Source organism: Pocillopora damicornis, chromosome 4 (genome assembly GCF_964200805.1).
Source record: "Pocillopora damicornis chromosome 4, jaPocDami1.2, whole genome shotgun sequence".
NCBI classification, from domain to species: Eukaryota; Metazoa; Cnidaria; class Anthozoa; order Scleractinia; family Pocilloporidae; genus Pocillopora; species Pocillopora damicornis.
In genome coordinates this window covers 26,988,613-27,016,346 of record NC_142673.1, presented here as the reverse complement: position 1 = coordinate 27,016,346, position 27,734 = coordinate 26,988,613, and the positions used below count along the sequence as shown (strand labels likewise).

The 27,734-nt window shown below is 36.6% G+C and overlaps 4 protein-coding genes across 5 annotated transcripts; 3 read left to right on the top strand and 1 right to left on the bottom strand.

Annotated features, from left to right (window-relative positions):
• Nucleotides 1–902: 902 nt before the first annotated feature.
• Nucleotides 903–4,475, top strand: LOC113675598 (integrator complex subunit 14). Its single transcript, XM_027192189.2, has 4 exons — nucleotides 903–1,995; nucleotides 2,287–2,554; nucleotides 3,010–3,075; nucleotides 3,492–4,475. Exons 1-4 carry the CDS (start codon nucleotides 1,013–1,015, stop codon nucleotides 3,684–3,686), a joined length of 1,512 nt encoding a protein of 503 aa, XP_027047990.2. The 5' UTR covers nucleotides 903–1,012; the 3' UTR covers nucleotides 3,687–4,475.
• Nucleotides 4,463–14,168, bottom strand: LOC113675597 (alpha-aminoadipic semialdehyde dehydrogenase). Of its 2 annotated transcripts, XM_027192187.2 has the most exons (21): nucleotides 13,667–14,168; nucleotides 13,472–13,579; nucleotides 13,339–13,392; nucleotides 12,757–12,822; nucleotides 11,694–11,774; nucleotides 10,845–10,968; nucleotides 10,440–10,572; nucleotides 10,245–10,289; nucleotides 9,806–9,883; nucleotides 9,633–9,690; nucleotides 9,323–9,362; nucleotides 9,060–9,101; nucleotides 8,358–8,452; nucleotides 7,868–7,952; nucleotides 7,191–7,270; nucleotides 6,753–6,779; nucleotides 6,351–6,467; nucleotides 6,113–6,210; nucleotides 5,658–5,731; nucleotides 5,439–5,514; nucleotides 4,463–5,046 (listed from the first exon to the last, which is right to left on the bottom strand). In XM_027192187.2, the coding sequence occupies exons 1-21, from the start codon at nucleotides 13,670–13,672 to the stop codon at nucleotides 4,992–4,994; spliced, it is 1,542 nt and encodes a 513-aa protein (XP_027047988.2). In that variant the 5' UTR covers nucleotides 13,673–14,168; the 3' UTR covers nucleotides 4,463–4,991. The 2 variants fall into 2 exon arrangements, with proteins under 2 accessions (XP_027047988.2, XP_027047987.2); XM_027192186.2 differs by having other exon boundaries at nucleotides 13,472–13,696.
• A 13-nt stretch (nucleotides 14,169–14,181) lies between these two features.
• LOC113675599 (fructose-1,6-bisphosphatase 1) lies at nucleotides 14,182–18,333 on the top strand. Its single transcript, XM_027192190.2, has 6 exons — nucleotides 14,182–14,345; nucleotides 15,218–15,473; nucleotides 16,134–16,274; nucleotides 16,578–16,718; nucleotides 17,039–17,158; nucleotides 17,578–18,333. Exons 1-6 carry the CDS (start codon nucleotides 14,182–14,184, stop codon nucleotides 17,755–17,757), a joined length of 1,002 nt encoding a protein of 333 aa, XP_027047991.1. The 3' UTR covers nucleotides 17,758–18,333.
• A 5,956-nt stretch (nucleotides 18,334–24,289) lies between these two features.
• LOC149047473 (uncharacterized) lies at nucleotides 24,290–26,508 on the top strand. Its single transcript, XM_089203513.1, has one exon. It carries the CDS (start codon nucleotides 24,452–24,454, stop codon nucleotides 25,100–25,102), a length of 651 nt encoding a protein of 216 aa, XP_089059639.1. The 5' UTR covers nucleotides 24,290–24,451; the 3' UTR covers nucleotides 25,103–26,508.
• Nucleotides 26,509–27,734: the final 1,226 nt, after the last annotated feature.

The window sequence follows — 27,734 nt, the reverse complement described above, 5'->3', positions numbered from 1 at the left end:
ATTATATTTAAGTTAATTTAAAATAAATTACATACTGAATTGTCAGAATTTCTATTTATCAATTACTAATTGATCACATTACTTTTTTTAAAATAATTATTACGAGAAAATGAAATTGAAGTACGTGCTAACGTCTGAGGTCGAGGTGTTCTAATTCTAGTATGAGAAATCGACAAGAAGAAATTGACAACGAAATTTGTGCAGTAACTTTCAGGAGGAGAGAACGAACGAAACTGCAACGAAACCGTAAAAAGGAGCGGTAAGCCGCAAGAAGTTTGGATCATAAAATTTTGAGAAAAACCGAACCGAACTTCCGCTGCTTTAAGTTCCTCCTTTGTATTCATCGAAAAAAAAGATTCGGCTATGCCAGCTGATAAAAAAAATTAGATAATTTGGCTTAATCAAGCAAGTTGATAATGTAAATTTGCCAAAATGTAGGAGTCTCTGTAAAGAGTTTCTGAAGCTGACGTTTCGAGCGTTGGACCTTCGTCCGAGAAATATACCGAATAACGGCTGTTTGGTTGTTTGGGAAAGGAGGGATGGAAACCGAACCCAGGAGAGCGGTGCAAATCGAGCCAAGGTAAGAAGTTAAAAGAAGTGCCAATTGTCAAAAAAGAACGGTGAATACGAAACTTCTTTAGTACTGGGATATGGCTAAGAAAGTATTCCCGAGGTAGCAGAATCATCCCTTGAAGGACTGGGTGGAGTAGTTTGGCTAGAGTTATGCCGCTGAGACCTGAACCCTGACCCGGTTTAAGGCGAACATTTATCTCTCTTTATAGCGTATAGACTTCATATATTGAGACAAAATTCCTGAATTAGAAAATAAATCTATTAGTATGGCAAATGTGTACCCACACCTGTGGTGTCCTATGACGGCGGGGTGAAATCTGGTGCCTATTACCAGGCTCTCGCAGTTTTCAATATGGCGGCGGTCTGAGCGATTGAATCGTTCATCGACGTGCCTGCATCTGCCTTCTTTCACTGGTTCTGTACGCGCACAAATCTCAAAATGCCAACAGTGGTACTTCTTGATGTCTCACTTTCCATGCTACGGCGCGTTCAAACGCCTGAAGATGAGTTTGTAGAACGCCGTCATCTTGCTATGCGTGGACTTCACGTTTTCTTTGACTACTTATCAAGCAAGTTTAAGTTGGAATTCTCAGCTTTGTTGGCCTTTTCATCTTTATGGGAGATTGTTGTACCGTTTACCAGAGATTACCAAGCACTAAAGCAGGGTTGTATAACAGTAGATGTCTACGACAAGACAAGTTTTGACAATGGTTTTAGTGGTGTTGTCGGCCATGTTATTGAGGAGTGGGGCACCTCTGTGCCGTGTCAAGTGATCCTTGTTACAGATGGCCGCACGGGGTCTGGTCAGGGATCGCTCAAGGAGCTTTTAGAAGGGAAGAGAAAGGAGAATCCTGACCAACCTTCCCCATTTCCCATCCCATTTCCTTGTAAAATACATGTTGTATGCATTGCAACAGCAAATGAACTGGGAGGGGATCTGATGCTGTTTCAAAGACTTTGTGATTCTGCAGGTGCTGGAGGAAGTGTTTATGTGCCTGACATGCCCCTCAGTGTCCAGTCAGTCCAGAATGTTTTTACGCGCCTTGCTCAAACTCATTACATAAGCTATGAGGGAACTCTGTCATGTGGCCATTTGCAATCCAAAATAACACTGTCACCAGCACCAGATTTAACAAGCATACTTGAGACATCTAAGAAAACCACAGGCCAAGAGAAGACGAGGAGAATGCCAAATGAACTGTCAATATGTGGTTTTCTCGACGTTGCAGATGCTGGAAGCCCACCACATATATCTCGTCATCTTGTGATTCCAGTTCCAACATCATCCGCAGATAGCAAGGATAAAGAAGGAGGAAAGGAGACTGTTAGAGACACTGATGAGGACGGTAAAACTCCTTCCTTCTGTGTACTTCTACATGGAAGTTTGAAAGTAGAGAAAATGGTGGCTATTGTCATGTTAGAGTGAGTATGATTTGAACATCTAGGTGATGCAGGTTTTCTATGTTTATGTTTGTGGCACTTCAGTAAATTACATTCTGTAATTTTGCATGTTTTTCTTTGTTTGGGTAGTTTTTTTGTTGTTTTTTTTCGGTTTTCATACCTGGTATAACATAGGATCTTTAAAGAAATGCTGTTATCTTTTCTGTGTACATATGAGAACACACTTGTTATCAGAAGACTGACCTTTCACCTTGAAGGTCTTATGTAGTGTATACATGTAGTTAATATTATAATTGCTTGCTTATTTTCTAGCTCTGACTGGTTTGGAATGCTTCATTCTTGGGCAGACAGCAAAAAGAAATCCAATCTTGTTCTCACAACATTCTTTCCGGGCGAAAACAACATCTCATGGCTTGGCAATATGCAGAAACTTGGTCCAGCCGCAGAACTTGACTCCAATCCATATCAGACTTCAGACAATGATGAATCTGAGACAACACCCTTTCCAGTTTTGCCAAGTCAGAGGAGAAGCTACAATTCACAAGCCAATGTTGTCTGGATCAAACCAAGTGGATTACAGGTATGAGCGATGTGGTAGCTGGTTTGTAGAAAGAGATGGCTTGGCCAATGAAGACAATAATAATTAAGGGCAACCAGATTGCATCTGTATGGATGTAAGTGTTCCTAGTTGTCCCAGATTTTTCAGGCAAATGAAGACTTGAAATCGTAGAGGTCTGCAATTATCATCAATGGTGGGATGTAAATCTGAGGAATCAGCAGCATTTCCACTTTTTTGGTATCCTTAATATTTGATATTATCAGTGATATGGCTTTACTCAGGGAAAAACCTCAGTTATTTGGAGTAGTTCCAGCAATTGTATATCAAGGAAATCTTGGACATATGTGAAAAGATTTGCTGATATCTGAGCAAAATCTAGGATATGATAAGTAGCTCAGTGAAATCATCAATTGTGTTTGATTTTCCCAGCATCTGAAAATTAGCTTTGACAGTTAGTTTTTTGTGTATACTTTCAGTCTGATGTCCAAAAGCTGTTGCGGTATGCAAAAAGACTTCCTGAAAAGCAAGGCCAATTTTATAAGGTAACAGTGACATTAAGTTTGTGAAAGTTGTATCAGGTTAAACCGTGGTTTCGTTTCAAAATTTTTCCTAAAAAATTTGCTGCAGGTCACCAATCTAAAAAATGTTTACTGTAATATTAAAATATGAATGAATTTGATAAATTATAGAAGATCATTATTTGGTTGATTACTGTAAAAGTCCAGAGGTTAAAAGTCAAAACTACAATACAATTCCCATTGCTAAACTATGAACACTATTGCAAAGGAAATCACCTTGTTTCATCTGTTAAACTATTTTACCCCATACATTTGCAGTAGTAAATTGAGTAGCAAAATATTCCTAAACCAAGATGTCACATCCATTTGGCAAGAGTTTACAGCATATCTACATTCTGGTACATGTACGTATTCAATTTCCTTCCCCATCACTTTTTTAGGAACTAAACAGACTGCGCCGTGCTGCCTTGTGTTATAGTTACTTGGGTCTTCTAGATGTACTGGCGAGTATGTTAGACAAAGAATGTCACAAGGCAACTGATGAGGTAGCTCGCCAGTTACGACATGCCTCACAAAGTCTTAGAAGTGCTCCAAGTTTGGATTTAAACAAGCCTATCACTCCAGCTCAAGATTAAACCTGCTGTTGGTTAATTTGTCCGATGTAAACAGCTTTTTAGTTTTTCTGACACAGATGTAACTTAATTAGAACTTTCTGAGGCAGAGTTAAGAACAGATCAGGTGTACTTTCTATGTACAGATGTATGCAATGGTTGGTTCATAGCTAAGTAACAGTACTGTTTATGAGTGGACAACTGCTGCCATCTTTTTTTGTTTTAGGCACAGCAGTTTGTTTGCTGACCATAACTCACATCTACAGTACCCTTTATGAAGAGGGCTATTATAACAGGTATTAAATGCAATTAAATGCAGTTTAATGGAGTGAACAAGAAAGAGATTCAGCATTCTCTGTTTGAGACGTTCCTGCATGTACTTTCATTGAGTGTGAACTTGCAGCTTTGAGAGGAGTGGCAGCTCATCATCCAGGCAGTTTTCCCCACCCCTTCCCTCCCTCTTTCCACTGTTTATTCAGTGTGATGGGCACCTGATTCCCTTTCCTGTGTGGGGGGCCATGACTGGGTTGCCAGGATTTTCCAGCCATGGGAGAAGTCTCGATCCAGGAGCTGGCTGCCAATAGTGAAAGCTCCTGGAAATTTCAGGCACCCAACCTTCACTTAGTGATACAGTTGGTAAAAGTCAGTTATTATCATTCAAATCTCTACAAAATAGCAGAAGAATAGCCAAAGAACAATGGCTGAACATGGTTGAAAGTGCTTTCAGTGTACATCAGCTATGTCATCAACTTATCTTTGTTCACTATAAAAAGTACTAATAGCATGAATTAAAATCAAGGTTGGACAGTTCAAGTGTGTTGAATTTTATTGTCATCAACAACTTGACAAGTTACATTTACTGGGCACTCTTTAACTCAATGAAACCTGAGATTTTATTAAAACCACTCTGACTAACTTTAGACAGGTCCACAATAGTACAAACTTACAGTTCAATATTACATTTAAGGAGATTATTTGAAAAAGTGCATATTATATATATGCTCTGCAATTCTACTTACATCACGCATTACAACAAATGGCACCTACTGTTGGTACAATAAACTTTTTCATGTTTTTTTTTAAATGAAATCCCAGCTGTTTCAGATGATACTATAATATGGAAAGTATCACCTGACACTTCTCCAACAACTGAGGCTAGCGCTTTTTTTAAATCTACACTTTCATAACTGAGTTAAGCACACTTAAGTCAACAAAACAAGTTCTTTTTCCTTGCTCATGGCCAACTGTGTAAACCTGCTTTGGTCTTTTTCGGTGATCCTTTCTTCTTCTTTTTCTTGGAAATGTCATTAGGAGCTACTGCTGTTGTCTTTAACCAAACTTGATACCTTGTGCAAGGGGAAGCTCTTTGCTGAAGTTTATTGTACTGAAAAAGAGAGAAACAATTTTTTTCGTCAGTGGTCAATCACACACTTGTAATGGCCTAAGATATTTCGTTTCTCAATGACCACACTTAAAATTTACCATCTTTTGTATTCTAGACACAGAAGGCTTTGGATATTGCTAATCCCAGCAGTATGAAGGACACTTGTCATATCTGAACATAGTACATGGCCTAGCTAATACCATCAACTGTACTGTAGCTCAGTTATAGAGCATCAAGTCATGAATACAAAGGTCTAAATCTGGGGTTCGGTTCTTCATGTGGGGTTCAAATTTTTTCAATGTTTGACACTTGTGACAAGGTGAATTCAACCCTCTCTCTTTATATCATTATACTTGCTTGGAAATTTTGTAAATGACAAATAACTTATTTACCATGTTGACCTCCTCATGTAGGCTTTCCAAGCATCACTTCCAGACTCACGACCTCCTCCAGTGTGTTTCTCACCACCTGTCAATCAATATACAAGATAAATGAATGAAACCCAAATAATTTGAAAAGTTACGTCTACCCCAAATTCAACTGAGCACATTTCTAATCAGCAACTTTCTAGCAAAACCTGATTTTCTGTCAACCACACCCATTGTACTTACCAAATGCACCTCCAATCTCTGCACCACTTGTAGGAATATTGACATTGACAATACCACAGTCAGATCCTAGGGGCCTGGTGATTTTAGAAGCAAAATAAGGTTTGGTTTGGGCAGATAACAGTAGTCAGGAACAAACTGTACCTATTTATAATCACCAGCTTAACCAAACTTAACTGTGCTAAGGAATTCCAAAGTGAACTTGAGGACTCCACAATTCCTTTAAATGAATGCTAGATTGTTTATTTTTTTATTGTAAAAAAATTGCTGAGTGAACGGAATGACTAGTTTACAAGAATTGACAGGAACTTTTAAGTCCAAATTTTTAGTAAATCAGTCTGTAATGAGCATTTTCTGCATGAGCATTTTCTGCATGAGCATTCTTGGAAATGCACCAGATACTTAGATACCCTGACTTTAAGAATGGTAATTATGACTGACTTTCAGTTAATAATTACCCCATCCAGTTGAACACCTTTCCAATGTCTTTTGTGAAAATACTACTGGACAGGCCCTGCTTGACTTCATTGTTATAGCCAACAGCCTCTTCAAAGCTCTGAAAATTAAAATTAAACATATGTTACCATTCCAAAGACACTCATCAGTATTATGACTGAGGAGAAATCACAATTACTAAATTGCAAATCTGCTGATGAATGTGTAGTTACAGTTTGGTCTGCTCAAGTAATCCTCTACCTTGCACTTGACAACATACAGAACTGGAACAAAGGATTCCCTTTGCACAATCTCTGCATCATGGGCCAAACCAGTCACAATTGTGGGCTCCACATAGAAACCAGGCTTTTCTAACACCTGTGTGAGAAAACATAAGCAAAAAGGAAATACAAAATAGTTTTTAACTGAATTTACCAACACTTTTATGGCTAATAAAAATTACTTACTGCTAGTACTTATACAATACAAAACCTTACTAAAAAATTAATTGGTATTATAAACCCAAGATTTTCAAGCAACTTAAGCAGCTGATATTGTTTTGATTAGATGATATCATTCTGGCTAATATTGGCAATGGTTCTCCAGTTTCTCAGATAGCCTCTATTGGCTCATTAACATTATGCCAGAAGTAACCATTCCTACCTTTCCACCATACACAATATTTCCTCCCTGCACAAAATAGAAAAATAGAAAAATGACTCTACTGTTTATATCCCATTTTCCAAAACTGTTTTTATCAATTAGTTAAAAATCAACAATCCTTCCCATTCTAGACGTCCACATAACACCCACATGTATGACCCACAACATTGCTGATACTTGCTTGTGGTGTAACATGAACCAGCAAGTTATTTGAAGCACAGCGGTATAAAATTGCAGCAGTAATCCACACATCTGAAGTTAGATTCCTAAAGAGAGTTAAGCTCTTAGAAAAACAAAATTATTAACTCTGTTTGTATTTTGACTTGCCCTATAGCTACAGGCTCATAAAAATACTGCACAACTCATAAAAATACTCTGATACTGCACACCAAAACATCTAAGATATATATCTAGGCTACTCAGCAAATATCAACAGACCTGCTTCTGAGCATCATCCACAGCCCTCTTGTAAATATCCACTGCCATTTCAGAGTGAACTGGGCCATACAGAGTGTCTGCTGTTTTAAGAAGAAATTAAAGGATTGCCATTTATTAATAACTAGTTGGTGAACTGAGTGGATAATACTGGAAATCTAACTGCATACTAGAGATTAGTACTAAGTCTAATAACCACTCACAAAGCATTCAGTCTCACTCTTCATCTCAAATATAACCACTGCGAGGAAATCAGCCTTGGACTGGCCTTGAGAGGACTAAGATTGTATAATTATTAAACTGCAACCTAAAATTGTGAAGTTGCAGCTGTAAGGGTTTATTTTTAAATGTTGGTCACTATCTGAACCACTTTCTTTGACAACATGCTGCTCCGATCATAACTTAAAGAGTGATTACCAGTAAACATGACAGTTTCAGAAAATTTGCCATCTCCTTTCAGCCATTATTTACCCTCAAGTATCTGCAACCACTACCAACAAGAGATGTTTTACTTTTTTCCATTATGATAGTAGAACTTATGAATGATACTCAAGGGAAGCAAAATCAGAGTTCCTCTATTTATGCTCTTTGCTGTTTATATAAAGGTCCTCCTCAGACTCACTACAGTGCAAAAAAAGGGTGCTTTATATAATTATATATATTTTTATCAAATCACTTACCTTCTAAAGGATCACCAATTCTGACCTGAGCATAGGCCTTCTTTAAACGCTCTACAACATCATCATGAATATCTTCATGAACTGTCTGCAAACAATAAACTTAAATAATTATTTTCATCATAGTAATTAACAAAACAGCATCTTGCATTCTCTGTCTAGAAACAGCCACTCTAAACTAATCATTTTTATGAACTGCCTCACTGGAAGCCCAACAAAGGATTCAAGAAGGAGATATGATATCTCCATGTACTCAGGCATTCAGGGGATGTCTTCATACAATTGTTTCACTTTTTTAACAAATTTCACATGTTCTTGAAACCTTTATCATGAAAACTTGCATCTGCACAGCTTCCATGCCTTGATGGCAATTTGTGACTCAACAAACCCTGAATTTTTAATTCAGGCCTCCTCTGGCTCACCTGTCTGAGAAATAGTTACTGACAGTATCTATCTCAGTGAAAAGATATGATTATAAATCATTGTCACAAACCAGTCTTCTTGTTGTGGTACATCTCTGGCCAGCAGTGCCAACTGATGCAAACAAAACTGATGGAATGGCAAGGTTTAAATCTGCATCATCCATCACTTGAAGAAAAAAGACAAAACTAGGCATTCAAAAGCAAACAAACAGAGTATGAGTACTCTTGATTCTTGATTATCCTAAAAATATATATATATTTTTTGTTTCTAACTCAACAAGTAACATACACTTAATGTATTGTCCCAAGAGAAACAGTTAATTTTGTTTTCCTGAGAGTCCTGATGTTTTACGAGACAAAGTCGAGGGAAACATCAGGACTTGAGGGAAAACAAATAACTAGTTTCCTGAGAGCTTTGCTATATATTTAGACTTTCCCTTAAACAATTATATGGCAATCATGTGCTGTTGTATTTGGTGTGCAGGCAACAACTGTGCAATTTTATCCTGGTATGGATGCATTTGCATTTGATCAGAGGCACAGGGCCAAGAATCAACCAATCACAGTGCTCAATTTGTTAAGTGAAAACTAACAATAGTTATTAACCTACGTTTTTCAAAAGATGATCCCTTTTCAATTAAAAAAAAGGAACAAAAAAAGAGTCTGCCAAGCAATAATCCAAATCAAATAAATGTTTAGAAAAACAAAAATTCTTGGTATTATTTCTGACAAAAATATCTTTCCATGTCAGCAACCCCTAACTATAAACTTACCAATGATGGCATTGTTTCCCCCAAGTTCCAAAATTTTTCTCCCTGATAAACAAATAATTAAAATGCAATGTCATTAAAAGAAGATAATTAAAAATGTTATTTTGCAATTATGTGGTACAAATTGTGCACAATATATCCTCAAAAATAAGCCCCCGGAAATAAATAAAATTATCAGCAAGATTATTTTGTCTTATTCAATATTGCTGCCCTATCTACCTTCAAGGTGAGTGATACAAACAATGACGCCCACATGTAAAACTTACCAAATCTGTTTTGTACTGTTGTACCAACTTTCTGCCCAACCTTGGAAAAACAAAGTTTGTGTCACACCTAAATCTGAAGTTTCTTTTACCTAAACAGTGTTGTGAAGAATGTCTAGTGTGCTGATTTATCAAACTTCAACAGACTGTGTTGGTTCAGCACATGAAAAAAAACACTTACGTCATAAATATCAAGTAAAAGATGAATGAATAGTTTGTAGCTTTGACCATTTTGTTTTCTAGTATGCTACTAACATCACCTGTCTCTAATAACAGACATGAAATAATTAGGGACACAGCAGATAAATTTTACCGGTGTACTTCCTGTAAAAGATACCAAGTCTACCCTCTCATCCTCAGCCATAGCTTGCCTGAAATGAAAGAAATTTTTATTTTCAATAACAGAACTGCATTCTGAATTCCTTTCAGTAGACATTCCAACAACAAATGAAGGAGAAAAATATGAGAACATTCACTATTTCTTACCCAATGTCTGCTCCACCACAGACAAGGGAGCAAACAGCTCCAGGAACCGAGTTCTGAGCCAACACCTCACTAACAATCCTGAGGAGAAAGAGACAGACCTAATAACACAACAATTTCTTCAGAAAACTTCCACTTAAAATTATTTTAAGACTCTCACTTTCCTTGAACATATTGTTCAATTATTATTTATAATGTTCTATGACTGAAATATTTGTGATTTAATGTGGGTGGCAAGAAAATTAAGGGGTTTGAATTTTTTGATGAGAGGCTTCACACAATTGGCAGAACTCTACCCTCACTGTAAGCCTATGACATCCTGAGACCTTGAAAACAAAAGACAGTCCAGGAACAAACTAAGGATGACTGTAAGACTCATACAGAAAGATTGTTTATTTTTTAAGACTCATTTTTAAGAGCCATTTGCTTAAAACTCACTTACTTTGTAACAGCAACACTTGTCAGGGGAGTTGATGGGGCACCCTTCCTATAGGACAAAACAATAATTGGGAACAATTTTAAAAAACACTCAATTAATATCACACATTTAGTACATGATATTCCTTTAAAACAGAAGAATTTCTAAATAAATGAAAAAAAAAGGCTAAAACAGAACTATATTTCTTGAGATCCCTACCAAAGATTGACATTTCCGCACACCATACTGATACTGCTGTTCCAGCCAAAAACAGCCACAGGAAAATTAAATGCTGTAATGATTCCTACCAAGCCAACTGGATTCCACTGCTCAAGAAGTGTGTGACCAGGACCTGACACAATACAATGCAGGAAATCAAATTAACTTAAAGTGATAATGAAGAGATAATACGCAAGCTACAAAGCAATCATGAAGCAATCTACCAGTAGTCATAAACAGCTGCATTGTTAGAACACAAGACTTGTTCTAAATTAACCTGACTTCAACTGTTTTGCTGTGCTTTTAAAAAGACCAACTGGTCTACCTTCTCTCAAAAGCTATCCACAGTTATACAAATTAAGATTGAACTGCATCACTGTGAAGTTAGTGAATGACAAATCTTACGTTCCGAAGGAAGAACTTTTCCATCGATCATCCTTGAGAGACCAACAGCATAATCACAGATGTCAACATACTCCTGAACTTCACCAATACCTTCTGGTTTAATCTTGCCAACTTCAAGAGCAACCTGAGACATGAATTCATAATGTCAGTATTGGTTTGTATAAAAAACAATTTTGTTTTAAACTACCAGAAGCAATCAGCACAGTTTTAAACTTAACACAGTCAATCTATAATGCTGCTATCTAAATAAGTTTTACAGCAAGTTTTTTTTCAAAAAAAAAGTAAAAGATAATTCATGCACTTTTGCATTAAGATCTCCAAAGAGGGATTTCCAATAGCATTACATTATTAAGAACATATTCATTTCTCTTCATCGATTGTTGCTCTATGGTTTCTAATATCCCCACCCCTCTCCTCTCCTTTATTTTGACCACCAATTGCTCCCTCCCTTGGTAAAAATTTTGTTCACTCTCCAACATTACCACTGCAGTAAAAATCAAGAAATGCAGCTATAATTTTCAACCAGAAATTACTGAGAACTTGCTTGCCAAAATCACACTTGGCAAGCTACATCATGATAGCCCAAAGAAGTTTGTCAGGTTTTCTAAACAGGTGTGCCATTGCAGTCATTTATGCTACCACAGAGAGGTACTGTGAGAATAAATCTAATTTCTAGAGAACACACCTCAGTAAGCCAAAGTAGGATCTTTTAATCTGGAGTCTGACACATGCATACACTGATAATTTTTTTTTTTGCCACACCTTATAGGATTAAATAGGAGTTAACACCTTACAGCTGAAATCAATCTCCATGAGAGGAAAACATCCCTGTTACCTCATTCAACTCACCAGTTTTCCAAGGTTTTCCAAGTTACCTCTCAGTGCCTGGCCAATCTGACGAACAATTTCTCCCCGTTTTGGAGCAGGTGTCTATTTCAACCAGTCACGATAAAACATTCATTATGTCCATTATCAAATATCATATTCATAACTATCATAACAATTTCAGTCTATTTTAAGTTGCACAATACACAACCTTAAATTATATTTAAGGAAATTACCTTAAAATTTGATCCATTTTAAAAACTACATTTCCAACAAGCAAAAGAAGACAAAGTTTTACTAGATGATGCTGCTTACAGTTCTTCAAACTATCGCTGTCAGTACAGGTGTTCAATCCATCCCAGTCCTCTTACCACTCCAAGTTATCTTTTTTGACCAAGGTTTTTAGAATGCCTGCACTTTTGTTTTTCTCCTTTAACCTTTAACTCTCATAAGTGACCAAGACAGAATTTCTCCTTACAGTAACAATACAACATCAGCCAGATAAGTGATGAGAATGAAGAAAAATATTAATTTGGGGATAATTAGTTGATCCAATACTAAATTCTCTGAACTAACACTGTAAGAACTGTATGGTTGACAGTGAGGAGAAAGACAAATTTAATCTGGGATTTAAGGGTTAACCTTTAACTCCCAGAGGTGATTAACGTGTAATGTCTTCCTGTAATTTCCACACATTATCCAAAAAACTGGTAATGATAATACTCAAACTTATCAGGTTGAAGTTGTACTTTGATCTAACACCAAATTCTCATAACCAATTTAAAAGGAAATGTGTAGCAGCTCGAGGAGGGAATTTAGGATTAGATCTTGGGAGTTAAAGGGTTAGGGCACAAATTCCAGGATCAGAGTAAACCCTTAGGTTAGATTTTTCTTAATGTGCTGAGGTTAACTTTTCCAAGCAGTCAAGCCTAACCAATTTTCATCATTAGAACCCAGTCCCTTATTCACTCAGAGCATATTAATCTTAATTAATTATCACTCCTGTTACATCCATTGAGACAAATAAAATTTACAATAAAATTAAAAAGTAATAAACCTAAAAAAAAAAAAGTTACTTAAATAATACCATGGCCCATGACTTCCAGGCATCCTTAGCGAGCTTCACCGAGTCATTGTAATCTTCTAATGAACCCTAAAAATACAATCATTTAGGAGAAGAATGATATAATTACAGCCCTCCAATCTATATTTTTGTCCTCTTTTTTTTCTTTCATTGCACTGCTGTTATTTGATCAGAGTAAACCCTATACGTTTCTTACTGTGCTGGGGTTCACCAAGCCCAACCAATTTTGATCATTGGAACCCAGTCCCATATTCACTCAGAGCACATATAATTTTGGCTTCTTTTTTTCTTTCATTGAACTGCTGTTATTTACGAGAAAAATGATACCGACTTTAATTGATCGCAAAAAGATCGAGTTTAACACGGTTACTTTATTTGCTGGTTTGCTTTTTATTTAAGGGGAAAACTGATGAGTCTTATGACCTACGTGATTCTACCCGAGTTAGATCGTTGATCATACACTGATCATGCCATAAACGTGATAAATGCCACGTGCAAACGAGTTTTAGTACATAAGCTCACACAACCTGTTCAGCTGACCTTAAAAGAAATTGTACACGATTTACAACGGAAAACAAAACTTACTTGACGAACTCTTGCAATCGGTCGTCCATTAGAAGGACACACAGACGTTACAGTCTACAAGTGAAGAAAAATAACACGAATCAGCAATCGTTGTGTGACACAAATCTTGAATCCCCGTATTAATTTGATGTACCTCTCCTCTTGCGCCCCAAGAACCATTATAAACACCATCATTTTCAGCTTTGAGTCCCAGATCCTTCAACCAGGCGTACTTTTCTTCTTCAATCAACAAATTTCCTTCCTGTGCAGAGCAGAAAGAAGCCTTACTTAAGCCTAAATAAATGGAACGAAACGCTAAACTTTTAGGAACCAGTCGAAGCACCCGTACCGCCATTTTGAATCCCAGCTGAAAAGACCCCACGTGATATTTGGGGGCGTAAAGAAGGCGTGATCGTACCCAGTTTCTTCTACTCGCTCGGCTGGTTGATTCGAAGCCACGTCAATTTCACAGGGGTCGAGTAGTCGATCAAAGGTAAAGTCCGCGAATAAGGTACGAACAAATTCTACGAGAATTCATTTCTAAATAGTGCATCTTCAGGTTATTGAGGAAATGCTATTCTAATTTCTGCAGTAATCGTGACATTTCTGACTTGCTCGAACTATAGTTTTAGCTCTACCAAATAGTTCTTGCGGTGAAACTGGCAATCCATGAAACTTGAAATATTTCAAATGTATTTCCGCACCGCATTTAATTGCCTGAAGTGTTTCAGCGTCAGTAGACGGGGGAAAAATGATATCATTTTGTTATCTTAAAACTGCTAACAATATAAATATACTTTTCGTCACTGTAAACTGTTTTCTAATGATAATAATTTGTTTTCCACTTCAGATACTGGAGTCAACATGGGTGACATAGATACAAATTGCATGACCCTCACTAGGTTTGTTTTGAACGAGCAGCGAAAGATTCCTGGGGCCAGTGGAGATCTCACTCAGTTGTTAAATGCAATCTGTTGTGCTATCAAAGCAGTATCTTCAGCCGTAAGAAAGGCCGGGATTGCTCAATTGTAAGTCCGTGACTCAACAGATATGCGATTCTATGCAAATTTTCGAGATTTTAATAGACCTCATTGGCAAGTTACTGATATTTGCTTTACAATCAAGGTTCATTAATAAAGCGTGTCAGGACTTTGAACCAAGACTGGATAAAAACCTCCTTTTAACATGCATTATTATGAAAAGCTATGTCATTTTTAAGTAATGGGGTGAACCTTTCCTTTATTAATATAATAATTTCAATTTGCTGCGTGTGATTGTGGCTGCATGGCCGCTGACAAGTATCACCTCTCAACTAAGAATATTTCTTTTTGTTTATTTCATATTTCTCAAGTCAAATTACCTGCACTACACAGGAATATGTTCATTCAAGGATTTTCCCTCATTGGCTTCCGTATTTCCTATGGAATAACCTTTCTGACAATTTTAATTTAATTGGACTTTATGACACATTACAATTACATAAGATTGTCCTTATGACAATTGTTTTGATCTGCCGGACCTGACTGAGGGTAGCAAATAGTTTACTCTCTAGGCATGATTAAGCTCAAAATTAATATGTGACACTTTGAAAGTCAAGGCAAGTTGAGGTTGGAGGTTTTCCCTTTTGAATCGTGACACATACTGTTTAGTTAATTAAAGTAAATGTGATGTCTGAATTTTTCTAATTTGTGCATGAAACAGGATGAGGACCCCCTTCTCCTCCCTTTGTTTCCCCCCCTGACTGTTTGTCAACATTTTGCAAGAATTTTGTGAGGAGATATGTTTTTCCTGGCTGTGAACCAGGAAGTCATAATATGCCAATTATTATCTAAATTAGAAATGCACAACTTCTTGAATGAGTAAATTGAAAGAAAAACTCCTGGTTTGATATGTGTTTCAGATATGGTATTGCAGGTGATACAAATGTTTCTGGAGACCAACAGCAAAAATTAGATGTGATGGCAAATGAACTGTTTGTTAATATGCTGAAATCATCTTACACAACCTGCCTTTTGGTATCTGAAGAAGATGAAACGGTTATTGAGGTGGAAACCGAAAGGCAAGGAAAGTACATGGTTTTCTTTGATCCACTGGATGGCTCATCAAACATTGAATGTCTAGCTGCTATCGGCTCTATTTTTGGAATTTCAAGGAAGGTAATTATTTTCAAGAAAATTCTCTCATTCACCATGTATATCGTGTTTGATCAAAGAGCCACACTCCCCTCTCATCCATTGTCAGGTGAAGATAAACAGTGATAGATTTTCTAGAGAAACGTGAGGCATATGGAGACACCTCTGTTTATACTGTTTGACTCAAGATCTCATGAGTAATTCTTATGACTTCTTGCGATACAATTCTTATGATGTTAGTTTGGATAATTTGGTATTTAATCATCAATTAGCTAAGTATCCCCTAATTGATATTTTTATTTATTCTTATCACTTGTCTGTTGATTATATAATGGATATGCGTTGTGTATTAGGATTTGATATATACTATTATAGAGTAATGCATGCACAGACTAAGTTCTCTGCATAACTGCTTTATCAGATACCGATGAACTTAATATGCAATGATAGATATATGGATAATCACATGACTGCAGTTAAGGGTGTGGTAACCAATATAATAAAAATTATGTGATAGCTAAGGTGTTTATCCAATAGGACCAAATATTACATTATGTTACCTGTAACGTTTTTGTAGTGTTCAGTTTGACAAGAGATTTGAGGTTTACATTTAAGAATTTCGTGTTTAGACTACATTACCTTCTTTTAAAATGTATAAATGTATCACTTTTCTCTTGACTGTAGGAACATGATGGACCACCAACCATAGAAGATGCTCTCCAGCCAGGAAGAAATTTTGTTGCAGCAGGGTATGCACTTTTTGGAAGTGCAACAATGGTGGTGATAACAACTGGACATGGAGTCAATGGATTTACACTTGATCCAGTAAGTGCATGGAATAGAAGGGAGGCAAATTTTATTGCATGAAAGGATAAGCTAAAGACGTGAAGATTTTGAATTATCTGGTGAACAACAACTAATTTGTCTTATTGGCTCTCTACAATTTTTTCAAAAGTGGCATGCATGACTGCACTTATGTACAGTGTCAATCAAAACTCAACTACTTTTGGGTCCAGTCTCTAACATTAGAGTGTATATATTCTTTTATAACAGAATGTTCTTTGATATTTTGCGTTTATTATTTGACTAAACATAATGTTTTAGCTGATCTTAATTTTCTCGATGTAGTCCATAGGTGAATTTGTTCTCACACATCCAGATATAAAAATGAAGCCACGTGGCAAGCCTATCTACAGTATAAATGAAGGAAACGCTTGTTTGTTTGATGAAGGAGTTACTAAATACTTAGAATCTATCAAATTTCCAAAGGTGAGCATTACATGAGGGTTCCATGAAATCAGTCGTTAAAAAGCCAGTTTGTTCTTGGATAGTAGTATCTGCACAATCAATATTTATCAGCATGGAGGAAATCTTTTTCACAATCACATACGATCTTCCAATATCTTTGATGTATCAATAAAGGTCACACCCAAGATCCATAGCGGCCTTTGACCTTCTTGATAATGATTCCTAGGCAGATCTTGGAAGATCTTTTGTATTTACAATTTTTAACCACAACAAAGTAAAACTACAATTTCAATGTGATGGCTTATGAAACTATTCATATGTATCATTTATCTGACCTATAGGATGGTAAATCGCCATATGCAGCTCGTTATGTTGGCTCAATGGTGTCAGACATGCACAGGACATTAGTGTATGGAGGAATTTTCATGTACCCTGGAAATAAGAAGAACCCTCGAGGAAAGGTATCAATTGAAAAGGAAAATTTCCAATTTGGAAGTTTGCCTTTATGTTTGTTAGTTTGTTTGTTCTTGAGGACTGAGATACAAACCATAGAGTGTAAGATCTTGATGATCTCTGTCATCGTGATCGTTGGCATTGTCATCATCATGTTTGTCATCATTGTCATCATTTCTCAGTACCATTGTATTATTGTAGGATAATTATTCTTCTTAATTATTATCATTGTCTTTATTATCGTCATCACCATTATTGGTTGAAATATGTCATATTTACTTGATTTAAGAGTGGTGAAATGTATAAGGCTACATTATTTCTGATTGATTTTTTTTGTGCTGATCACATGCTGATCACTCTTATTAAGCAATAACTGTGATTCTTGATATATCAGTTTATTTCCATTCAATTTTTTATTCATACGTAGCTGCGCCTTTTGTATGAGTGTGCACCAATGGCGTATATCATCGAACAAGCTGGTGGAATGGCCTCAGATGGCAAACAACCAGTCCTAGATATCAAACCAAAGGAACTTCATGAGAGATGCCCTATCTTCATTGGATCAGCAGAAGATGTTAAAGATTTCCTCAAGTTTAATTCAGCATAGTGCCTGATTTCTTACATTGTCTTTCATGAGAAATGAAGAGTAACATGATTTTAATGCAGTTACTGTTAGCAGTACTTCAGGCATTATTTCATGACTGTTTTTCTGTAGTGTTAGTAGTTAGGCAGCAGACTAAAGTGGTGAAGGTTATTCAAACTATTTGTAGGCTATTAGAGTGCTTTATATTTGTTATTTAACAGTGCTAATAAAAAGAGGGTTATTTTTTATCTATAACCATTGCAGCATAGGGTTGTGTTGACTGTTTGTAAATAAATGCTTACGGTACTTAGCGAATATGCCTGATTCTCTTTGTCTTTGGGGGTGGCATATGTGTGAAACCAAGAACCTCCTTTGAATAAAAACACAACTCATCATTTAAGTTAGCAATTCAAAAAAGTAAAACTGTCTCAATTGTGCTGAATCCAGAAATAGGGATATTTCTGGACAACAGATTATTTAGAGGAGCTTTTGTATTGAACAAATGAGGTGTTGCCAAACAGGCTAGTGGGAAGAGAAACTGAGAAATGTAGGGATCATTCTAGAGAAGCAATATCTAGTAATAAAAACGCTTCAACTGTATGTTCTTTTTATCATTATTATTATCATTATCATCATCGTCATTATTGCTATGAATTACATTTATTGTTATTATTGTGCTTGCTTTTATCATTCCATTTTTGTCAGAGCTCTCATGTCTCCGTTCACAGTTAACAGTGCAAAATTAATAATAAATCCTTACCTTGCCAAAAATACTAAAAAAAGAGACAAAGAAAGGAAAAGGAAAGTACGAGTTACTTTTTTAAAATTTTATTGATTTATTTATTTATTTTATTTTTTCTATATATTATACTTACACAATACTTACTTCTTACACGATGCTTACACTACATTAACTTGCACCACTTACAATACATATATTACAATACAATTACACTAGTCAAATGGAATTACAGTTGATCTATTTGCGTTATTGTTTGCATGTTAATTGTTCGAGTCACTAATAAGAATTTTGTTTGTTAATTACACTACATAGGGTATTAATATTTAGAATCTAATAGATTATTAAATAAATAGGTAGCGAAAAGAAACAAATCAAAATACAAAAGTTGAGAAGAAAAGAGACACAATACAATTTTGCAGACAGAAAAAATTTCCATTTGTTCCTGAATCCCTTCTTATTATGAGTGACTGCAATATATTTTTCTAGATTAATTTTTTCGCGCACAGGGGAGACGAAATCATCGAATTGGTACGTTGTGGTATTTAAAGCGTTAACATATAAGAAATATTTGCCCGAAACAATGAGATGGTTGAGGGCTAAACAGTAGGTGTGACAGCGAATAATTCCGAACATAACCTCTAGTTCTGACAGCAGCAGTTTCTTATTACTAGAGATTGAGTGCCACTCCTGGAATTTATTCCAAAAAGAACTTGCGTGCATGCAGTTTGTAAACAAATGCCACAGGGTCTGACACTCAGAAGGAGGCAAGGCAACTTTTTTCACTTTTTGTAACAAGCTATTCGTTGGTAAAATTCGGTGAATAATTTTGTATTGGAACATCGTCAATTAAATTTCTCTCGTGGCTTTGAATGGTAGGAGGTAGATTTTAGTCAAGTCACTTTTCTCGACGCCAGACGCTAAAAGTTTTTTTCTCAGAGGTTGGCGGGGGTAGATCTTCAAGGTTAAGCAGCGTACTGTATATTGTCTTGCATGACAGTGAACAGATTGAGGTGGGAGGCCTAACTGGGTCTTGGGAACCTTCTTGCAATACTTTCTTCCAATTTTGGGGAATAGAAGAAAGAATGCTGTAATACTGTAAAAAGTTACGTTTTACATTGAATTTATTGCAAAAAGAATTAAATGGAGGGAAATGGCCCTTACAGGAGTCAAAAACGTCCGAGATTTGTCTTATTCCTGCTTGATACCAATGAGGAAAGAATACCATTTCCTTATTCAAAGTTAAAAATCGGTTATTCCAGATTGGTTGTGAGATGACCTCACTTTTATTTTAAGGTGTGGCCGTTGCGATGTCCTGCCAGTAAAAAATGATTTGATAGTAGAAAGCAGGAAGATGGTTGTCTAGGTCAAGGAGATTATAATCATAATTACATTTAAACAGCTCTGTACCGCCAACATCGGCTAAGAGCGATTTTGGTATGTACTGCCATGGAACATCTGAGTTAGAGCATAACCATTTCACCCAGTTTAACTTAAGCACTTTTCCCCAGCTGTTTTTTGCTTAATATTTTGGCGGTTTTGTGATTCCAAATAAAGTCAAACGTGATCTTGTTTACTTCTTTACTGAAGTCTTTAGGGGTGTTCATGACGCTGCAGATAAAGACCAGTTTTGAAAGTGCTAATGTTTTCATTATATTTATCCTACCAACGATTGAGAGGTCTCTTTGGGACCACATATTCAATGTTTTCTTTAAAGATCCTAATTTTTCAAAAATTTTTTTCTTTTCAGACACTTCTGGATCATATGTAAAATGCACCCCAAGTAGGTAAATTGGCTCGCCACTCATTTGGAGATCAAATATGGTATCTTTTCTGTGGTGCATAGAGCCAAGTCATAGCATTTCAGATTTTGTTTGATTTAGTTTTAGACCAGAGCACCTTTCGAAAAGCGATAATAAATCAAATAATTTCGACCCTGGTTGGACATCAGAAAGAAGTACAGTTGTGTCATCTGCATATTGCGAAAGTTTAACCTCATTATGTTTATCTATCGTAATATCTTTCATTTCTTTTGAGCGTCTAATAATTTGCGCAAGTAACTCAATAGCAATAACGAATAGTGTTCCGGAAAGTGGGCAACCTTGACGTACCCAGCGTTCTAGATGAAACTTTTTTGAGGCATATCCGTTATTCAAAACATTTTCATCTAGAACGCGGGGTGCGTCAAGGTACGAGTTACTTTTATTAAGAGTCATAGTACGTGTCCACACTGTCTCGTATGAAATTGGTTCAGTTTTTTTGGAATTGCTCTTTTCGTCTGACAAGCCGGTAGACGTTGAGTTTTGAGTTGCTCCATTATATACATGAAAAAGATTTTTTCCCTGTGATACGCTTTGAGGACGAGGGCACGGTTATTTTATAGATATCAAAGTAGCATTATACCAAAGAAACCTTTTCACGGGTATTATATGTGTCAAGAAGATAGAGAGGAGTTGCTTTGTCTCTGATCTCGGAGGGCTTGAAAATTTCATGTATCTTCGGGACATTTCCTTTCTTGTGAGGCAAATACTTTGCACCATTTTTCTGTAAATGGCTAAAGGACCTGAAAAAGACGATCAAGATTTAAATTAAGAAAATGGGAGGCAAATGCATTATATTTCAACTTTTGACAAGGAGGAAGTAATGAAATACTATAATGTACTAGAAGCAAAAAATGCGTTATCTAATAAACGGAAGCCGCGGGTTTCGCTCATAGCGACTTTCATCCACGAAGCGTTTCGCCCAGGTCTAGATCCAGACCATAATTGAAAGAAATAAGTACACAGAATAAGAAACTCTGATTCGACTAGACCAACATAAAAACCCGAAAACATACGTAAACAGGTGGTAACAATTACATACCAGTATTGCAGGATCTGTGTTCCACATTTGAGTTATGCAATTGTCCTTGGAAGTACCGTTTGAAGACATTTTTTAAGCCGAGCGAGGCGAGAAATTTTGTATAGCGGGTTCGTATGGCCATCTATGATTGAATGACACTCATGATCGGTATTAACGCTTTCTATACTGGAAAAAGGGGCGTTTTTCCTTTTTGATTGACCAGTGAACTGACCAAAGGCTAACAACATCTTATGGAACTAGTTAACAAAGTGTAATTAGGACCACGCGTCTATTCGTAAACAACACAGTTTTATTACGCACTGTTGCTGTTCGTATTCAAATAATACTTGACTTCATTTTGGAAACAATGGAAACAATAAATTGTGCCAACTTCAAAACTTTCCGAGTAAACTTCAATTTTCTTTTCAAATTCTATTAACAAGTGAAAGGGTGAGATTTTTGCAAGATAGTAACTTTTTTTTAGTACGAACTTTAATACCGCACGCTTTGTCGGAGTCAGGAAAATTAACGCTTTCAACAGCATTTAATTTGCTCCAACACAAAACAAACGCGACCTTCTCGAGAAAATAAGTGCTGCAGATAAAAACAAAATCGTAGATATACTTTTTCGATAAACATTTTTAAACGTCTGTTTTGTATTTCGCGCTCAAATTACCTCCCCAGTCCCCGCTCGATTCTCAGTGAAAGAGACAACTTGTTCGTTTCAACATTTATATGGTCTCAGAACATGTCACGTTTTTCACGGCATTACACAACGTTCGTTCTAGGCATACGCACGTTTAGGTTAACGTTTTTCGAGCTAGACTATAGGCCTACTTCTGGGCGAAACCATTTTCTATGTTCCACGCGCAAGTGTCTTCAAATTCTATTAACAAGTGAAAGGGTGAGATTTTTTTGTCAGACGGTAAAATCCTTTTAGTTAGAACTTTCACACCGCACGCTTTGTCGGAGTCAGAAAAATTAACGCTGTTCCACCTGCGCGCACTCATGCACTAGTCTTGACTAGTTTTAATTACTTCGTCTATTTCTGGGCGAAACCATTCTCGTTCTGGGCGAAACGATGTGGACGAAACTCGTTATGAGCGAAGCACGTTATATTCTTTCTGTAACCATTTTCATGATCAATAATGATATTACTGCAATGAAGTCTTCCAGTGAACACATTACGAAACCTTTTTTACACGCAGGCACCAAGATTTGCTTACGAGTCAAATTGAACGACTGGCTGAATATTTTTGTTTAAGTCAAATTGAATAACTGGCTGAATGTTTTTTATTCTTTACGACTCTCAAAAATAGAGTTGATATAAGTATCAGTTTATTCATTAATTAATACCCTATGTAGTGTAATTAACAAACAAAATTCTTATTAGTGACTTGAACAATTAACATGCAAACAATAACGTAAATAGATCAACTGTAATTCCATTTGACTAGTGTAATTGTATTGTAGTATATGTATTGTAAGTAGTGCAAGTTAATGTAGTGTAAGCATCGTGTAAAAATTAAGTATAGTGTAAGTACATATGTAAGTATAATATATAGAAAAAAAGAAAAAGAAAAAAATACATATATTTTCCAGACATGTGTCATAATAACCATCATATTCCTGTAAAAATGTTGATGACAAAAAGGAACATGTAAACTAATATGCTTGAATTCGGAATTAAACTTCAACAAATTAATCACCGAAAAAAAAAAGTGTCAGTTTATCCGAATAGAGCGAGTTTCGCCCACAGGGAGTTTTGTCCACATTGTTTCGCCCACAACGAGAGTGGAAATTACAGTGATACCTCAAAACAATAGCAGTGCTATGTCTCATTTCCTCGGGAAAGTCCCTGTTGTATTATGTCATTTATTTCCTGTTTTTCTCTCGATCAGGTTGATGAATGAACGGCAAAGTTTTCACGATTCTCAATACAAGTTGTTTGTCGGAGCTTTCTCGAATTATGGCGGCTAAAACACTATAAATTCCGTATCGCTAAGAGACAGCGAGGTTCAAACTTTCTTAGAAGGGGAAGAAAACCAATATACTAAAAGAAAAACCGAAAGTTACGTATTCAGTGGCGTTGGTGTTAGCATTTCTCTCGGCTGAGAATGAAAATCGACACCTGGAAGATTTGCCACTAACCGATTTTGGCCGTTTACCTGAAAAACCTCTTCAGTCGGTATGGACAGAGTTAATAAATGATAATTTTGTAAATTGAAAATTACGACCATTTTTGCTTTTAATTTTAAAAATTACAACTATTGTTGTTTTTGTAATCATGATTCAACGCATTTTTTCCATCTTAAGAGTTAGCGCCAATGCACTTTACGATTGTTATTTGGGGATTGTCGATTCATTTATTTTCATTAATGAAGTCGGCTTTTCTTTCCAGTAAAGTGCTATGATGTTTATATGATAAACAACATAATACGTGGTTGCTTGTAGATATGGAATTTCTCTTCTCGTGTTCAACTCGACATCTCACCCGTTCGCTGCGCTCACTCATGAGCTATCGAATCGAGTTAAACACTCGAAGAGAAATTCCATATCTACGAGCGCCCATGTATTGTACTCTATATACCCTCTTGCTCTTCGCCGACATGAACGCGAAATTGGGTTTCACTGGCTTGAGTTATACGCTCTAGTGAAAATTTTCACAATTCTAAAGTGAAAATGTGAGTCTTTGATTGGTTGATATAATCATACAACAATCATATGACATCAAAACAATGGCAAGGCTATGACTCATTTCCTCGGGAAAGTCCCTGTTGTATTGCGTCTTCGATTTCCTGTTTTTCTGAAAATGTCACACAATGACAAAAAAAAAAAAAAAAAAAAAACTCCTTGAGGTAACTCAGCATGACCTTTTTGAGAATTAGACCAATTAAATTTTGCCATGTCGACAAGTTCTGAACAGGAACAATCGTCATCTTTCCTAGAAAAGAAGAAGCGGTTGATTTCGATGATATCAGTCGTGAAGGTAAAATTAGGAAAAGCTGTGGTGTTTTGTTTCCTGGCTTGATACAGTGTTGGTTCTTGCTTCTCGTACCTAATATCTGATACTACGAAAGGTGACCAAAGGTGCATACTTGAAGCATTGAATAATTACAAAACAGAGCTCATTTTGAAATGGCGGCTGGTGATGTTAAACCTGCAATTGTCTATGAAATTACGGGCTTTGACCGATCTCAAGTTGTTGAACAACTTGAAGGCATTGTCAACCATGTTGGTTATCGAAACAAGAATTTCTTTTATTATTTGGGAATCTCTAAAGTCGACCAAACAAACCAATTTCGCAAGTTCTTCAAACTAGAACCAGACCCAGAGGAAGATCAACCTGGTAATGGAATCATATCAGTTTTTAAAGGTCATCAATTTAAAAGCAGATCTTACGACAAGCAATTAGTTGATAAGCTGGATGAAAAATATGAAACGAATACCTCTTCGTTCGCTGAAGATCTTGAGGACCTGTTCAAGAACAATACCAATATAGCTGGATACCCATTCGTAACTTCAGAAGTGTACATTCTCTTGCTATTCGAAATAGCGAGACAACGAGTAAAGGGTTCGGACGAAATGAAAAAGTACAACAAACTCAAGATTGATGAAGCAATTACAAATCTCATAGCACTGATGAAAGCTGATTATTGTAGATTCGACGACGTATTTTTGGAAGGAGGAAAATTTCATTGCTTTAATGGCGAACCTAAAGATAGAGAAACTGTTATTGAAAAGATTGAAAAGAGCCTCAAACAAGCGCAGCGGAAAATGAGGACGTAGAAGAACTGAAGCAAGACTTACGCAGCCTGTCCGTTAGCGGTTCATCGTCGGCAAAGAAGACCTCAAAGGCACAACAGAAAGATCGGAAGAGTTGAGTTCCAGGTAGACTATTTTGCTCATTTGTACCTGTAATTTTTTTCAAAAGATTTCATAAAACTGAGATATTGATCTCAGCGTCCGCATATGCTGCGTTTTTAATCAGCTTCAAAATATATTTCTGTAGTGACTGGAGTTAGCAGTTTTGTAACTGCTGGCTGATTATTGAAGCGTAATTCATATTGTAGCGGTGCAATTTTTTTTAAGTCTACGTTTTGAACACGTAACTATGTAAGGTTTCTATTATGAGGTAGAGAAGGAATTTTTCCTGCCGGAACAAAAATAAATCTTTCTTCCTTTTGATAAGAGATGAGTATTTTCTCAGAATTAAATTATTTCAGTTCATCAAGGTCACGTTTAATTTAGATCAAGCGTGAATGTTATTTCCCTTCTTTTACACGAGGAAATGTATTTGTAAATAGCCCTATGCTCAAATAATGTGCACCTCCACGGTGACATGAAATCTAGCTTGTGATTCTGCACATCAATTGAAAAGCTTGTGGCTGTGCTGGGAGGAAGTCACAGTACTATCGAAAACTTCGTTTTGAAATAGACAAGCTCCATTGCTTCTCTGTCTCGATCTTGTAAAGGCGACTTAGCACACAAAGGATAAGATAGAGCTCCCTTAAGCAGGCCGGATGGGAGAATACTGTACTGCCCGCACTAGGAATCAGATTGCAGGATTTGTAGAATACCGCCCGCTCACGCATCGAGAAAAAAATAATTATGAGTACGAAATGGAAATCAAAAGACGCAACAGTTGTTGAACCTGGTTTTGATATCATTTACGCGCAGATCAATTATTGAGGGACTCAATGGGGTGATAGCCTTTATGGCTAACAGTTATAATTTTGGCCAATTTACGGCTAACGATTAATATCATTCCATTGCTGTCCACTGTAATTTTTTTAAGGCTAATTTTTTTCCATACTATTTCATGAAGACATGTATATGTAAATAGCCCTATGCTATAAGTCTGAACAACACTGTGGCGGTTTAGTTTTATAGTTTGTGGAGTTGCTCACCCTTTTACCACAAGTCCCTCGAGGGATTTTTTTTCCCAATGAGCAAAAAGTGGTTCAGTGAGCGATTTTTTGAAAAATAAATTAAACTTAAAGTGTAATCATATCTTATAAGAGGATCCTAGGCTGCCGTGCGTCTAAAAAATCTATAGGTGACCTCAAAATTCGTGAAGTAAGAGCAAAAAAGCGGCACTCAGAGGCATAGCCGGGTGAGTCACTGGTATTCTTAACTCGTTTTTACGTCTTTTTTTATCAAAGAATAATAAAGAAGCAATCAACAAGAAAAAATCAAGTCATCCAGTGTCGCTTTTCAGTCTCGACGCCTTCTCCCCTACCCTACCCTCCCCAGCCCCGCCCCCCCTTCCCTTCACCCACCAAAGTACCAAAGTCAGTTTGAGATTCAGTGTTTACAATAAAATGTGACTCTTTCCCTCTGGGTTTTTCGTTTTTTACTCTGGTGCACTGTGCTAGTTGAGGAATTAGTGCGCCGAACTGCAATTGCTCCCCTCACTTTTTATTTTTGTGGATCGAGTTCTAATGTCAACACGCAAGCTTGAATAGAACGTATTGTACACAGAATATTTTAAGGCATCAGATTATAAGTTCGACTAATTTGTCCAATTGCTTCACCATAGGTTTGTTTCAAGGAGTTTTCTATGGTGCACCAGTTTCTGCCAAAAATTTGTTGTGACTTACAGAATTCCTCGATCAGCTGTTCCTGAAATTCGTTTTCTGTAGGTTCCTCGACTGTCATTTCCAGGGCTTCAATCTTGGTTTCTTTCGCTCTCCCTGAAGGAATCTCCTCCTTTTCTTTCATATTCTTAAGCCAGTTCTCATTTAGAGAACTATTACTGTGCTTTCTGTTTGTTTGTTTTGGTGGGTATTAGCTACATTATTGTCGATCGTTCATCTGGAATCATCTTGGTTTAGCTTCTTTCGCACCTTGTCCTGCATGCCGGTTTTCATTTTCCCTTCGCATGGGATTAAAATATAAGCTCCAGCTTTTCTCGCTAATAGGTACGCAAAATTGGTTTTCGCTGGCTTGAGTTAAACGCTTTGGTGCTTTAATCGAGCCCCTATAAAGCTCACCATCCTCGCCAAAGTTGTTGAAACACTTCCATACTTATTTCTCTGCATATAGACTTGGAAATTAACGCACCCCTGGGAGGAAGGTACCCTTGGAATCATGGCTGGGGTTTTGCGCTCAGTTCTCCACAACCGTTTTCAAACGGCTGGCTTCCAGAAGTTGCATTTGGTTTTATGTCATAGTTGCGAGAAAAAAAAGAAAAGGAGTAAACCATATCAGCATCAATGTTATATTTTGGTTACTTAATTCTTTTACTCAATTGATTCCATTGGAGTTAAAGAGAAAGATACATTTACACTATTGCGTGGTTCCAAGGCCATAATGTCGCAAAATCGATATCAATTCTCAAACCAAAACAGCGGCTAATTATTGGTTTATGTTGGGCAACTCCTTCGATCCTAGACTAGACATTATAAAAACATATTTG

What these genes read in the sequence shown, in the direction of transcription:
- LOC113675598 (XM_027192189.2), top strand. Translation starts at nt 1,013, where the DNA reads ATGCCAACAGTGGTACTTCTTGATGTCTCACTTTCCATGCTACGGCGC. An exon ending in TCAAACCAAGTGGATTACAG is followed by an intron (nt 2,555 to 3,009) that starts GTATGAGCGATG and finishes GTATACTTTCAG; the next exon opens with TCTGATGTCCAAAAGCTGTT. An exon ending in AGCAAGGCCAATTTTATAAG is followed by an intron (nt 3,076 to 3,491) that starts GTAACAGTGACA and finishes TCACTTTTTTAG; the next exon opens with GAACTAAACAGACTGCGCCG.
- LOC149047473 (XM_089203513.1), top strand. Translation starts at nt 24,452, where the DNA reads ATGGCGGCTGGTGATGTTAAACCTGCAATTGTCTATGAAATTACGGGC.
- LOC113675597 (XM_027192186.2), bottom strand. Translation starts at nt 13,672, where the DNA reads ATGGCGGTACGGGTGCTTCGACTGGTTCCTAAAAGTTTAGCGTTTCGT. An exon ending in TGGAAAACCTTGGAAAACTG is followed by an intron (nt 10,969 to 11,693) that starts GTGAGTTGAATG and finishes TTCATGTCTCAG; the next exon opens with GTTGCTCTTGAAGTTGGCAA. An exon ending in TGTGGTGGAGCAGACATTGG is followed by an intron (nt 9,691 to 9,805) that starts GTAAGAAATAGT and finishes CTTTCATTTCAG; the next exon opens with GCAAGCTATGGCTGAGGATG.
- LOC113675599 (XM_027192190.2), top strand. Translation starts at nt 14,182, where the DNA reads ATGGGTGACATAGATACAAATTGCATGACCCTCACTAGGTTTGTTTTG. An exon ending in TTTTTGGAATTTCAAGGAAG is followed by an intron (nt 15,474 to 16,133) that starts GTAATTATTTTC and finishes TCTTGACTGTAG; the next exon opens with GAACATGATGGACCACCAAC. An exon ending in ATGGATTTACACTTGATCCA is followed by an intron (nt 16,275 to 16,577) that starts GTAAGTGCATGG and finishes TTCTCGATGTAG; the next exon opens with TCCATAGGTGAATTTGTTCT.